General features: G+C 42.0%; 1 protein-coding gene across 2 annotated transcripts in view; it reads right to left on the bottom strand.

Moving 5' to 3' along the window:
• Mer (ezrin/radixin/moesin family protein merlin) overlaps positions 1-15,361 on the bottom strand; it is a 52,265-nt gene that overhangs the window by 9,088 nt on the left and 27,816 nt on the right. For both annotated transcript variants that reach the window (XM_075685418.1, XM_075685416.1), the window contains exons 14-15: positions 14,477-14,661; positions 11,544-11,703 (exon numbers count right to left, since the gene is read on the bottom strand). In XM_075685418.1, coding sequence (XP_075541533.1) covers positions 11,544-11,703; positions 14,477-14,661 — 345 coding nt within the window. The remainder of the gene's footprint in view (positions 1-11,543; positions 11,704-14,476; positions 14,662-15,361) is intronic.

Raw genomic sequence — 15,361 nt, 5'->3', positions numbered from 1 at the left:
ACATGCAGCGCACACTCCATAGATTGACCCAGTGGTTGGTGCCCCAAATAAACGCAACGGCATTAGCAATTATGACATTTCACACTGGCGACCTTTACATGAAAGATCACAAATTGTACATAATTGTTGTTCTGTTATCTTTTTTTTTGGCCTCAGTACCGAAAAAATCTCGAGACAAGATTACGAACCCAAGCACTGCATAAAAATAATATGAACTGCACTAAATATTGCACCACTCATACTGAAAATAAGAGGAAAACAAAAATTTCCACATACAATTTCAAAAAGCAAAGCAGGGACAAAATAAGGGCACAGAACAAGCTGCACGAAGAAAGTGAGGGGGTGAAAGATGCTCAAGTCAGACAAACATACTCTGAGCTAAGTATATAAAACTTTGTAGAATGCACTTTTCAATCTGCCAAGTGTAGCTAAAACTTTTAATGCACCTGTGAAGCTCCCAAAGTCACTTGGCAATCTGTTAAGCATTTTTTCACAGGACTCCTTCCTGTGGCACACCTGATGAGAATTCATTCATACTGGATTGAATGCTTATCACATTCTTGAATATTTGGGTTAAACATTACTACCTTGGCGCTTTAAAAGTGCAAATGGTATAATTTTAGTAAAGCTCAATTGCAATGGCTGCATAATAGAATCAAGTCAGCCTACTTGAAGATATCACTTACAGTGCACAGGAAATGACTGATAAAGCAATAATTTAAATTGACCTTCATGCTGCGTCTCGTTTCAACACGAACCAAGCGTTGAAAGCACAGCGCATACGAAGCTAGCACCGCTCATTGCACTTTGCTCTCATCCCAGATCGCTTTGAAGATTAGGCCTGCGTGACCACACACTTTGTCTGCATCGCAAATCGTTTTCAAGATATGGGCGCCTATGTAGAGCACGGAGCCGCCGCCGGTAGTGGCAGACTAAGTCCCAGTTTAACCTTGGCTGAGCTTGAAGGTCAGATTTATGGAACCAGGCGTTTTGTGGGTTTGTACCTGGAGTTGTAGAGCTATTGCTCTAAAATGAAAAGGACATGTAGAGAATCATAACCTCTGTCTTTCGGTGTTTAAGGAGGAGTTGTTTGTCAACGGAAAACCTACAGTGTATACATAACAGACACAACTTCTGGAGAATTGTAGAAAATAGGGCTATGCTCAGTAGACACACTGAATTGACATGACCTGAGCAATGACTGGCTTCAACACTGCAACTGTGATAGCTGCCCCAAAGGAAATAATTGCAATGCCCAGACCACAGAAGTATGTGAAAAGTCGAAGTCAGACTTTCATTATTTGCTTTTTATCGGTGATCTGGAGGGACAATTAGTTGCATGCAGTGACATATTAAAAATGCCGTGTGATACATACAAATAACACTAAGCATTTGACTCCCATAAACTCGCAGTAAGTTCTTCACCATGCTACACCGAAATATGAATATAGGTTTATCTGTAAAACTTTGCTAGCATTAAGGCACAGCTGAATACGTGGATGGCATGAAACAGCAGTCACGATGCCAACCTTGAAAAACGATAACCCACTTTCGAGTAAGGTACCTGAACCAACTGCATGGAGTTGGAGAGAAAAAGAAAAAGGTGAACAGACATGAATAGGTAGACAGGAATATCAGTAAAAGGCAACGTACAGAGCATACAAGTGTTGCGCGTCCTGTGTGCACACAGCTCGACAACATTTCGCATCAATCTGCCTCAGTGGGCTAAGCTGAGCTGTTTCCACTGCAAGTCCTCGTGACCTCGACAAAAGTGAGCGTGCTTGTGACAGCTGGGAATAAAGTAATCTTACGACGTACGACACAGACCCGCTAGTACCGAATCATATCACGGTTACCCATACTGCTTACATGGGTCACAGCTATAAGTTTTTTCTGTTTCCTAGCGAGAAAACTGTTAATGTGGCTAGCTCAGTGGCTATATGAAATTACCGTAGGGACAAAAATCCATAAAACAAAGAGGGAATTGGAAGATGAGGAAGAAGACTTCACAGATGTTTGAACACTGGAAAGTATGAGGATCATCCTACTGAATTAAAACAAGCTTTCCTTGTTGGTATTGCTGTGCGGTACACTCCGCAATACAAGCGCTGTATACTGTAATACAGTGCTTCCGTACTATGACAAAACAAAGGAGAAGGCCATGCCCACGATAGTGACAGGGGACTTTAATAGTGACATTTCTAATCCCACAAACAAATGGTTTCCAGTATTCATGAAGGAGGCATTGGGGGCATAACCTGCCGTTACAAACTCGATACCTACCTAAAGTGTGTGTGCGTGCGAGTGTTGTGCAAATATTCTCACACAACCTAAACAATCATCGTAGATGGGTTCTGCCGGAATTTTTTTCAATACTTCCTAGTGAGAAAACTTTTGTGACCAGCAGGAGCATGCCAGGAGCCAATTTTCGAACACAGATGCTGAATGCCTTGTGAGAGCTGAGCTTCAGTGAAAGTTTCTTCTCTGCTCAAGAATGTGCAACTCTCCGTTGTGGCAGCCTCATTATGTTTATCACAGTTATCCTCATTGCCATCTTTTTTTTTCATTTGATTATTTATTAACTTTGAATTATTATTGACTCATTTCTAAATTTTTCGCAAGAGAACATTCAGAAATGGTGTAGATGAGGTACTCTATGCTTCAATCTCTCCACAGCAACTGACATACAAAAGAACTCAACAGCGGGTAAATGTCATGTTTGCACTTGAGGTGGCTTTAATAGTGTCAAGTCTATCCAAGTTTCTTGCATTTGTAAATGGCGTGGTGTATCAGATTTGTTCTTTCACGTTAGCCAACTGTGTATTCATATTGCACCTGTGCTTTATGTATTGTACTAATAAAATAAATAAAACAATTTTCCCTTCAGGAAAAAAGACATAGCACCCTGCGCAACCGCCTGCAATTGTTTAAAAAAGGAAAAAAAAAAAGAAAGGTCGAAGACATTGAAACGAAAAAAAGAAAAAAAAAACGAGGGTGGGGGGGGGGGGGTCAAGACAATAAGATATCTAAAACACACATGCCCATGACCTCGCTCAGTGGACATAGACAACACTGAGAGCTGCGGAACATAATTACGCTGCGTGCAATGCTGAGCTGCAAAAGACAAAAGCCACTTCAGACACCTAACAAAAGTTATTTAGGTCGCAGCTGGAAAATTCTGCTGCTCCCTGGCAATGACAACATTGTTGTAGCCAGTTTAGGCTGACTTCTGCTCAAAGTGAAACTTTCCATGAAAAAGTCCTACCCAATGCAAAAATTCTAATCTAGATCAAGTCTGACATAAAGAGCTTCTTACTGCAGATGTCGGGCAAGATTCGCAAATCTAGTGGGGTTCATGACCTGCCAGTGTCTTGGCTATTGTTATTCTTTTTACTATCCACTGCATGAGTATGACATGAACAAATCTTTGCACAAAGGCCTAAACACAGATCCAAATTTCTCTTGCGCTCTGAATATACCTAATGCTTTGTGTAAAAATGTAGTTACCTTAACTATGAGCCTGTTCGCAAAAACACCTGAGTGGGCACATGCTAAAAGCATGTGCCTGAAGATAAAAATGCCCAATAATAATAAAGTTAATAATCAAAAAGTTACCTAACTTGACAATGCTTAAGTTCTGAAAAGACTGAAGTCAGGACAGAGTTATCAGTAATTAACATTTCTTGCGAACGCTCACTTATCACTAAAGTTTTTCACACCAATAGAGTGGGTAACTTTCTTTTTTAATCTGCATATATTCCTTTCAGAAGCATGCTAGATCTGAACATTGGACAGCTGCCGTATTTCTTATCTCCCCTCTTCCGAATACCATGATGGCAATAACTACTGAAACAGTACTTACAGAAACTTCTATAAAAAAAAAAAAAAAAAAAAACTAATGTTATTCTGTTTTGCTTGAACGCATTTTGCCCTAGTTTCACACATTTACTGAGGACGTGATACATGCAGACCTGCCAACCTTAAGATCAAAACGGTACACTGAAAGGCAAAAAATACAAAACATTTGGTGGAATATACTACAAATTGTTTGATTACTTAATATAAGTAAAGGTTTGCAGGCTTTGTTCAGTATGCATGCTGTGAACAGGAAACACTCCTCTATAGTTGCAGCAAGAACGATTTGTGCCACAGGTAAACAGAAATGTTTATGATTTATTAATGAAAAATTCATGTAACAGCTGTCGACGAGTCAGTTGCCATTATACATTGATACTATCAGTTGATGTCCCTGCCATGCACGTTAGTCTGTATCTAATAGACAGGTCCAAAAATGGGCCATAAGAAAGCACTCAAAGGCTGTATTTGTCTTTTTTGACATTGGTTTTGCCCCAAATGATACACAAATAAAAATAAGAAAATACTCGCATGAATACGACAATCGTAAATGAGCGCTAAAAATCAGGCATTTCATGATAAAATCGTAAAATTTTGCAGTTACACATGGAACAAGGAAGAGCTGCTCAAAGCTACCATGCTAGCTTTAAGAAGAGCAGTAATCCTTTGCAAATATGGAACTGCTCAAACAGAAAGCACTTTTGTTCTAAACAAAATAGAAGAATTATTCAACGCTGTAAACACAGAATAGCACTGACTCATGAAGCAGCCAGTGCTGTATGTGCTATGGTCTATGATACAATAACAAACCAGCGGTCATGTGACAGAAGTTAAACACCAGTGGGAAGAAGTGACAATAAAACGACCGTAAACAAAAAGAAGAAAGCTGTGGCTTTTAATCCACACGGTTTACGCAACGCTGTCGGTCGTACCAATACCACTGTCACTGCTTTGCACAATGGATGAAAGAATGTTTCCCAAGGATCAAGAAGTGTCTTCGATATTTTACAAGAATAAAATCTATAAATTAATGAAATTGCTGTGGCGTTCTTGTTTCCAACTGCTTCCACAGTTTTCCTTTTTTCTTCACCATTATTGCTGGAGGACCCAACGACAACTATCATGTACAATTTGTACTATGTAACATCCTATGTACAGAGTTCATGCAAATATTAATGCGCAAAAGTCAATGTCCAACTCAGGTACCCAAAACCAATTCTCTGTGTTCTATAGCCTTGACTGCATACATAATTCTATACGAAAAGCATTGCTAAAAACAGGTTGGTCAGTCCTGCATTCATGGCAGAAAAATAAAATTAACTACAGCTTTGGCCTGGCAGGCATAACAATTAACTTAAACCAGTATACGCAGTACAAGGTGTTGCATAAATAAATAAAAAATTAAATTTTGGGGTTTTACGTGCCAGAACCAAGAACTGATTAATTATGAGGCACGCTGTAGTGTGGCGACTCCAGAAATTTGGACCACCTGGGGTTCTTTAACATGCACCTAAATGTAAGTAGACGGGTGTTTTCGCATTTCGCCCCCATCAAAATGCGGCCGCCGTGGCCAGGATTCGATTCCGCGGCCTCGTGCTTAGCAGTCCAACACCATAGCCACTAATCAACCACAGAGATTTTTTTGCTTAAATTACTAGTGTTGAATTCCAATGGCGGAGTCGGAGCAGCCGACGGACTCCGCCAGCGAGCACTCGACTCTGGCGTAGAGCAACGCTTCCAGATCTGCGAGTGGAACACAACCTGCGCCGCCGGAGCAAGGCGGAAGCGGAAGTTCTATCAGCGAGTTACCCAGGATACCTAGCGTGTTGTCATCTCCTTCCGCTGTTTGCTCCCAGCACCGCCGCACCGGTCATTTGTCTCTTCAGCGCCGTTCACCTGTTGTTTTTTAAAAGTGCGGAATGGATATATCGCCAAGAGTGCAGCTGCTTTTGCTTCCTCGCGAGTCGTGACCGGTGGTGCCTCCCAGCAGAAAAACGTGGTAAAGGAAATACGTTACGCAGAGTTCCGGTCTACTCCGCCGATTTTGGCGGAGCATCTTTTTCTGCTCCACAGAGTGACTCCTGCTCTGAATCCCCTCCGACTCTCTCATTAGAACACCTTACTCCCGCCCTCACTCTGTCATTGGAACAAACTTGCTCCGAAACGAGCAGAAAAACTTGCTCCGACTTCGCCATTGGAATTCAACATAGCAGTAATGCATCTGCAAGGCAAGTAAGCTACCTTATGTACAATCATTGACATAGCTTTAGGAGCTAGGCCTCTGTGCTTGATTAAAGGAAGCACACTGCCACCACCCCGTGCCTCGTTTACCAGACATCTCGGTTCTCAGGCGTAGTAATTCCCTTAGAGATTCAATGTTCAACTAAGTGTTGGTTGTGGTTTTAAAAAAATTCAATGTTTATTGTTGTTGCCTATAAAAGCTTTGTGCACTTAATGGCACTAACATACAGGGTGCATATAACTACAGTGAACATTAGACTACCATTTCAAATTTCATTTGCACACTTCTACATCGACCAGAAAAGCAGCGCCGAGTGCTGGGATACTGCTTAAAGCTTATTCCAGCTTTGAACTCAACACCCATATTTTTCACTTCAGTAACTTCAACAAATGCATTATGCCTTGGAGCAGCAGTTTTGTACTGTTCGAATACTTAAAGGAGTACTGACAAAATTATGAAGTCGAGTTAACGTGCGAGATTTATTTATGTGGGCATACACACGTTGTCTGCAAAATATGAACGGCAAATACAGCTCTGAGCATACTTAAAATCAATTTTGAAGTATGTGCGTGCAGCGAACCACAAAACGTAGCATCTTGCGACAACAACACCAAGAAAGGAATATAAACAACCAAGAAAACGCTATGTCACGAGTTTGCGCTGCTGTCGGGACGGGCCCTGCAAGCAAGTTTCTCGCTGCTCCAATCGTCCCGGTGTCTTTCTTTTTTTTTTTTTTTTCTACCTGGTCCTGACGCTGACCTCTTCGATGCTGACAGCGGCAGAAAAATTGGCTAAAATTTGTTTCTGACACGAAATGACTCGTAAAGTGACCTCGGAAGTTTGCATGTTATAAAACGTTGTGCAATATAGTAAATCGTTGGCATCATTTCAACTTGCAAGCAGTCAGCACAGTGTAATCGTCTCTGCGATTCAACTCACCTGGCTAACGTGTTTTCTCGTCGCTACCAACGGCGATGGGAAAGCTATTTGTACTGTCCCTTACGAGCGACATAAATGTGCAGACGTTGATTGTGTCGATGAATATAGATGCTTTATTACCAGCTGTGGATGGGTCGCAAGGGCCGTCGGCATCGGATCTGACGGCCAGCGAGCTAGGCCTATACTATACCTTTTCCCAGCGATCGCCAGCTTGCATGGCTTGCTTGTTGGCTATACTGACGGCGTCGATAAGTGGCAGAAGTGGTCAGAGTTCGTGCGTGCCACTAGACGCTTAGAATTGACCCTGTTGAAGAGCAGCCAGATTTGCTCGTTTCATTTCGAACATGCCTGGTATAAACAAAACCGCCCAAGCTTAGAGCAGTCCGACTATCTTTCGCCAAGACTTCGTACCCCCAAGACTGATGCTGTGCCAACTTTTACCTCGCCTTTGGTTGTCCTCCAGAACATGCTTCATTCCCAAAGCACCCACGACAAATGGCTTGTACTACTTGTACCAGTGCATATGCATACTGATAGCTGTCGCTAGCCGCACTTTCCGAGTCGCTGCTTTGTAGTGGATCCAGACAAATGTGGTTGGCCACATCTAAGCCGGTGGCGACTACAGCAAGTAGGAAATAATTGCCACTGAACAACAAAAACGAGGACGAAAGTGATGGCGAGGACATCGCAAAGCATGTGCAGGAGTAGCAGACAAACTAGCAACACAGCTCGTGCGCTGGCGAGTGTGACACATCACAGTTTTGTGTGATCACGTGTCCAGCTGTGTTTACATTCCTTCTTTAGCCCATCTCGTTGCTCTCTCAAACTGAAACTTGGACTGGTAGCTACAAACAAGACTCCAAATAATTACCTGTCGTGCTCTGAGACCAATGATGTTTCGTGCCTTAATTACTGGGTCATTAGCTACTTGTTGCAGCAAAAAAACAGGATAAAAAAAATTTGTGTCAGTACTCCTTTAACACGATTGAAATGCAAAGAAGTTTGAAAGCAAGAAGTTGTGTTAAAGCAAATGCACCCACTCATGCTTTGCTTGGTCATTTTACTATCTCACTTCATGCTTTTTGTACTTTCTTATATGCCAACATGACTTACCAATGACGATGCCATAGTTAAGTAAAAAACAAACACATAACACAAAAATTTTATGTCCACATTATAAATGCATTATGTTATAGCAAAGTAAAAAGTAGTTACACAATTTGTTGCACGTTTGAAAGCCAACCGGGTAATAGACAATTAACTATGAAGAAAGAAAAAAGATGTTTACTGCATTTGCTCAGTATCTTGTCTAGAACTCTTCAAATTTCTGGCCAGTTATCACTATAGACAACCGATTTGTATTTGGTCCTCACAATGCTCAGTACTTGTGCTAACATGAGGGGCAACGCATGTGATGAAATATAATGCCTTGCAACGAAAAATTTAATGACAATACTAGGCCTTTATGGGTGTCATGAGTCAAGAAAGAAACTGGGAGAAGAAAAAACAAGATATGAAGAGGACAAGAAAGCGCGAGGCGGATGTGGAAGAGAAAGAAAAGAAGTGACAAAATATGAAAGTGTCCAACCAAAAAGAATGGAAGATTTGAAAGAAGAAGAAATGGAAAAATTCTCATGCGGCTATGTGGCCAACGAGGCAAAAGGACATGTAGCCAAAGAGAGCAGCCCTGCTATGCTCTGGGAAGACAGGGGGAAGAAGGAGCTGGAGGCCGGGTGGGAAGGATGGATCGCGGAGAAAGCAGCAACCTAGTGGAAGTGGGGCTACAGCTGCCGCAGCTGCAACCTGTGAGCTGAGAGGGCGCGCCAGCGGAGACCGCAGCTAGAGGCTGACAGCACCGTTTCCAAGACTCCCTGTGGCTACGATCCACAGGTGCCACAGTCGCCCCACCATCCTGACCTACGGACCAGGGCAACCGTGGGCCATATGTCGAACACAGCAATATCGAATCTACGACGCATCGGCAGGCCTATTGACGTGTCGTTGGAAGCAGCGACGATGACGTGACGTGGCCACATCGATGGATTCAAGGTAAATATTTTTGACTTATCAACGCATTGTATCTGAGGACTTTGGAGAATGTATGCCATTAGGTCGTACTGTACATTGTTTGTTTCGAGTTGTTTTCTTTGATGTTCGTTTTTTCAATTAAAAATGTTTGTCTTGCACGTGCGACTTGGCCCTGTCTGTCTTTAGTTGGCCAAAATCCATGACAATGGGCCCCATGAAGCCCAGCAGCATCAAAAAGAAGACAATGAGTGTCATTAGTGCTAGCAGAAAAAGCAGGCACGAACATAAAATGACTGTCAGGAGATGCAGGTATAAAAGGTTGTGCAAGTACACAACAGATACATATATATTACCCTCTAATAGAAGTCTGCACCCTAGGGGTGTATCTTGTCTGCAAACAATAATTGTCATCTATCTTTGTGCGACTTTCCTTTCATTAACACTATGCACCCAGTATTTCCAGGTCACGAACAGCATGCATGTCCCTTGCGTGACAAAGTATTCTTGACACAGTAATGTAGAAGTAATTGATTATTAGTATTTACTCAATTACATCTCTCGGCAATTCTTGGTCACTAATCAATTACATTTTAGAATGAATTATTGTAATCCATTACTTATTTTGTAATGTGTAAAAGTCGATTGTGTTGGGATGTGCTATTTGCGTGTTGCTAATGATAGACACTAACATAAAGATTGCTTCACCCGTATTATAAAGAGAAACACATGAAAAGACAAATACAGGTTTAGCCACAACACAAGATGCAATATATGAGACAATCAATCATGCAGTTTCTCTTTTGTACTATTTTCTTTCTTCTTTTAATGAAATGATGGCAATGAATTCCCAAAAGCTATGAAACGCAGAGAATGCAAAGAAATGCCAAGAATGCGAAAGATTCCCCCCACATTACACTTAACATTCCATCTATTTGCACTAAACTTAAAGTTGGTGACTTGCGCAGTTATTTTAGGACCGTAAAAAAAGTGCAGATAACAGCAGTGCAACACACTGGAACGCTTGAAACAGTAACCTTTTGTAAAGGCGGCAATTAATTTTACATAAACTTAAATTTTATCGTTCGTAAATCACAACATACTTACTGCTTCAACTAAAATAAACTACGTGCCTTGCACAAGTTGACTGAGAAGGCCAGGAAAATACAACTGCATGACTCGTATAACACATAAAAACTGGGAGATAATGAGTATCTAGTAATTATATTCAGAGCACACATCTCACGTACAGACTTGAAACTTTCGGCACATGTCACCAATAAAATGGTCCTTATTTCCTGTAAATATTAAATTTGTGCCGTTTTTGGCACCCCAGAGGAGCAGGCTCTAACCAGGCCGAAAAAGGATCATTTAGAAATGTTCATTTATCCCAAATTGACAAACACACTGCAAAAGCTGCCTGCATTTTACCCCTAACATCCTCTCAGTTACTCGAGATAAGTCTATGCTCGTTACAACGGACCCGCATGCAACAGATTTTCGGATATAACAGACCATATTTTGGCCTTAGTTTTTTTCTACCTATTTTATTAATGCAACGAAGTTCGCTTTTAACGGACCACGCTACAATGGACTATCGGCTACAGTGGACAAAATTAGCAGCATTTTTTTCTTTTTTCTTTTCAAAATCGGGCGTATAAAACATACTTTTGCCGTGTCGACACGGGCTGACAAATGACTTGCGAGGGTGAGCCGACAATCGCAGCTCAATATCGTGCACGCGAGGGAGGAAGGAGGGGGGGGGAAATGCGCAGTCTTCTTTTATTCACGAGGCACGGGGGGGGGGGGGGGGGGAGGGTTCTACTCCAGCGGCTGCTGTATCTCAAAAGCGATCTGCGATGTGGACAAAGTGCGCCCAGTGCAAGGAGCTTCGTATGCAGTGTGCTTTCGACGTATAGTACGCGCTGAAGCGAGAGACAGCACAAAGGTCAATTCACTCGCTGCAGCTGCCGCGCTTATCTTACTTAATTTGCTATCGCAATCAATGCTTCGCCTTTTGGGTGAAACTGCTACTTTTGTTTGTTTTTTACTTTGGACGTTCGTCACTCACTTTTGCGATAAAGTTGTTAAACATCGCAACGAAATTTTAGAAAGTGGGGCGTTTCGGGTATTACGGACTTCGGACAAAATGGACTTGCTTTGTCGGATTATCAAGGTCCGTTGTAACGAGAGTCGACAAGCTTCATTAGCGATTTGTTTGTTCAGAAAACCGTGAAAACTGTCACATAACGTTGTTAAGCGCTTCTAGTCGTATTAGGTCATTGCATTGGATCAGGTCATTGCATTGGGTCGTCGACAACTGTTTCACTCGAGTTCCATTCCTTGTCTATGTGCCATTCCAGCATGCAGTGATCAACTTGGAGATCTATATACTCAAGGTTCATCTTAGAAGGGAGCGTGCCACAGCGTCAAGTCCTGGCTCTGACCAGCAGCAAGACAAATGCTGTCATGCAGGACTCACCTTCCTAAGAGTGGAGTACTTGTTCTCGCCGCGCATGACATTGTCTTCGTAAATGAGGTCCATGGAGGTGAGCTTGTTCTCCACCTTGAGCACCTCAATCTCAGACTTGAGCTCCTGCAGATGCTCGGCCAAATGCTTGCTCTTTTCGAGATACTCCACCCTGCATACACCACAAAGGCAACCAGGCGGTCAATCCCAACAAGGAAATCTCAGCTGTACGTGACACTCAATGCGTGCAAATTGGCAAATAGCCACAATAAAATTTTTTAGGCAAACATGCTTCTTATGTGCGTATTTTTTTTATTATGTGGTTCCTTTAAAGCATGGACAGGAAGCACTGCGCAAACACTATGGTGTCGACAGGTGTGTACAATGCCGCACAACAGTCTCACTAAAAGTGATCGATCCAGTATGCAACTGCCACACTACAGCTACGCACAAAACATCATAACCAAATAAAATGCAGATAAAAGACTATAGTAAAGTATAAGCACTCTCACGACCAGTCATGATTTTGCAGAGTCATGTACATAGTCGCCAGAAGTGATGAAGCTCTCAAAAGAAATGATAGAAGCAGAAATTGCCATATATATTCTTGTATAAGGGTTGCACCCCTAAATTTGGGCCTAGACATTTTAGAAAAAAATGTACGTCTAAGGGCCACACCTCTTTTTTGCACCAGCATGCCTCATCAGCTGTGGACACACAGCAGTACTTCCATGGTACAGAGATGCATATGTGTGTCCTGCTCGGGTGTAGTTGCAGTTGAAATGCACGGAAGGACCCAAGCCTTCAATTCATCCGCACTTCCACGTGCCATTGCTCTTTGGAATGGTCTTCCCACTCTATTGCATCCATCTGTGACCATCAATCATTCCATGATCAGCAGCGGAAAAATTTTTCTAGGGAGTGACGTCGTGACTTGGGTCTCTGCAGTTCGTTTGCATTTCCATTCTCGTTGAAGTTGCAGTATGCCTTGTTATCTTGTGCACCTTACATCAATGACATTTTTTGTATGACCACTGTTTATTCTTACAATACGTATTGGCCACATATGATGCATTCATGTTACTCATGGCATAATACGATGTTTCTTGCACCTACATATATATATATTTTTTGTTACCATTTGCTCCATACAATTTTTCCCCTTTACTTCTTGTTTCGCATCATGCGTCATTATTTGGTACTTGTTCCTATACTATATATTCTGTTCTTTCTCCCTCTTACTCAATGCCCTTCTGGGCCCTGCTAGGTATTTTAATAAATAAATAAATAAATAAATAAATAAATAAATAAATAAATAAATAAATCTTTTGGTGGGAAGCTTGTCTTAACCACTGGTGCCTTTATGAAGTTAGATTACCGGTGCCCTGTGGTTTGTGCCGTTGCACATTTTGGCCAGTCTTTTGCAGGCAGCTGCGCGCTGCCTCCTGTGCGCATCGCACATGCTAGGCTTTCTACACTTCATGCGCATGTTGTTGCTCCCACACTGCCCGAAAAGCACGTGGGTATTTGACTGCAACATTCTGTTTCTGTAGCGCGAAAACCTCAGTGACCTTTAACTGTGCAACCTTACATGCAGCGCAATGTCTGAGCATATGTCTTAGGACAGCTTCACCTTTGAGTAGGGTGGTGCACTGGTCAGTTTCTACAATCATTGACCAAGCACCAGCGAAATTCGTAGGCTTGTCCTGTAGTGCTGTGTGTGCGCATTCAGGTTCTGCACTTTGTAAATACTAGTACCGTACGTGTTTGTGCGGTGAGCTTTTGTTGCTGCCATGCCAGTTATGTATGTGGGCGATCTTTATTTATGCGAAAACTCGTATAGCTTTTTCATTGTGCAGCCTTTTGTGTGGCTTGAATTCCAAGTCTGCATCTGAGGACAGTCTAATCTTGTAACACCCATTTGCGGTGAACCAAGCGTTGCAGCTCCGTGGTTACGTGGCAGCAATGACAAGCGGGGCAGCAAATGAAGCCAAAATAAATGCATCCCAACGTCGTTTCATATGGTGGCAAGAAAGTTGGCTAATTAAAGCAGACACGTATTTATTTACTTCTTGCTGGCGTATGGACTGCACCCACGAAAAGTGGCCTCAAATCTATAAGGAAGGGTGCACCACTTATACGAGAATATAAGGTATGTCGACATAAAAGAAAGTGAAGAAAGTGGAAATGAAAGACGGCATTCTAGTAAGCCTTAACTTATTCATGTTTCCTTAGTCCACAATGGTGCTTTAACTGTGTACTGCCTTAAATGTAAAATCAGGCTTTCCGAGGCTTAAAAATGTATTTTGCTAGCAACTGCAGCTCAGTGTATTCTTCCGGCCTACTGTACACATTAGAACACCATGAGGTCATTTGTGATTGCATCTCTTGCTTAATATATTGAACAAAAATCAAAAAACAAGAAGACATTTGAACACTTCCTTGAGGAGAATACATTTTACAAAACAAACTAAACAAGTAATTTTCAAATGGCCATTCCACAAATCTTTAATTTAGGTTTGGCTACATATGAGACATATGGAACAAAAATTTTAGGCCTAACATTAAGACACAGGAAGACGGCGATGTGTGTTAGACAGCAAATGAGTGTAGCCGATATTCTAGTTGACATTAGGAGAAAAAACTAGAGCTGAAGAGGCCATGTAATGCTTAGGGAAGATAACCAGTGGTCTTATTAGTTACAGAAGGGGTGCCAAGGAAAGGAAAGCGCAGTAAAGGAGAATTAGGCAGTATGATGAAGTTAGGAAATTTGCAGTCATAACTTGGAATCAGGTAGTAAAAAAATCAGGCGGTAATTGGAGGTTGGTGAGAGAACCCTTCATCCTTCAGTGGACATTAAAATAGGCTGATGATAACAACAACTTAGCAGGCGAGTGTAAAATAAAAGAAACAGGGTAAAATAAACGAGGGATGCATCAGCTCACCGCTCCTTTTCAATTTCCATGGAGAGCTGGGCCATGTCAGCGTCCGTGGTAAAGTCGCAGCTGATGCTGACTGGGGAATGCAGCATGGAACCGTCCAGGTTAAAGCTGCTATGGTCGAGGCCAGCTGGCAGGTTGGTTGTTGCTATTGTTGGCACATCAGGCACCACAACCGAGTTCTCGTAAGTCTTCACCGCAAACAGTGTTGAGAAAGACAGAAAAGAAAATGAGAAGAAAGGGGGTTAACCGACGGGCCCGTCTTTATTAGTCATATCGTAAAAAGCCAACAAACACTGACACCAAGGACAACATAGGGGAAATTACTTGTGCTTAATAAATTAAATAAAGAAAAGATAAATCAATAGAAATGAAAGCGGATGAAAAAACAACTTGCCGCAGTTGGGGAACGATCCCACAGCCTTCGCCGAAAGTTTGCACTAACTCAGTTGTTACAAGAAGTGCCTTTTTTCATTCGAAATGCTATCATGTGAACTCTACTGGGCAGAGTTCTGTGGTAAGATGAGCAGTTTGGTGTCCTTTTGTGGAGCTTCTGCACATATTTCTGAGCCGATTAGGTTTAATAAATTTCTCATAAAACTAATTTATTTCCAAGCCGTGTTCCTCCTAAAGAAACTCTACCGCATGCAGAAGAAGATATCCACACGAGGGCCAAAAAATCCTTTGAATCATGGTGTTAAGTAAAGCAGTTGAAATCTACAATTCTACATCAATGATCAAGTCTCATTTTCTTAGCAATCTCAGGGAAGACTATGCAAGTTGCATCCACTAGCAATAGCTAAAGCCCCTCAATGTCTAAAAGCAGCGACATATTCACCCCCCCCCCTTACCCTCCACACTTGTTTTTCCCCTCTCCCACACCTCTGCATC

The sequence above is a fragment of the Dermacentor variabilis genome, chromosome 3 (genome assembly GCF_050947875.1).
Source record: "Dermacentor variabilis isolate Ectoservices chromosome 3, ASM5094787v1, whole genome shotgun sequence".
Classification (NCBI taxonomy): Eukaryota; Metazoa; Arthropoda; class Arachnida; order Ixodida; family Ixodidae; genus Dermacentor; species Dermacentor variabilis.
The sequence above is the reverse complement of the archived record's forward strand: the minus strand, read 5'-3'. Positions and strand labels throughout refer to the sequence as shown.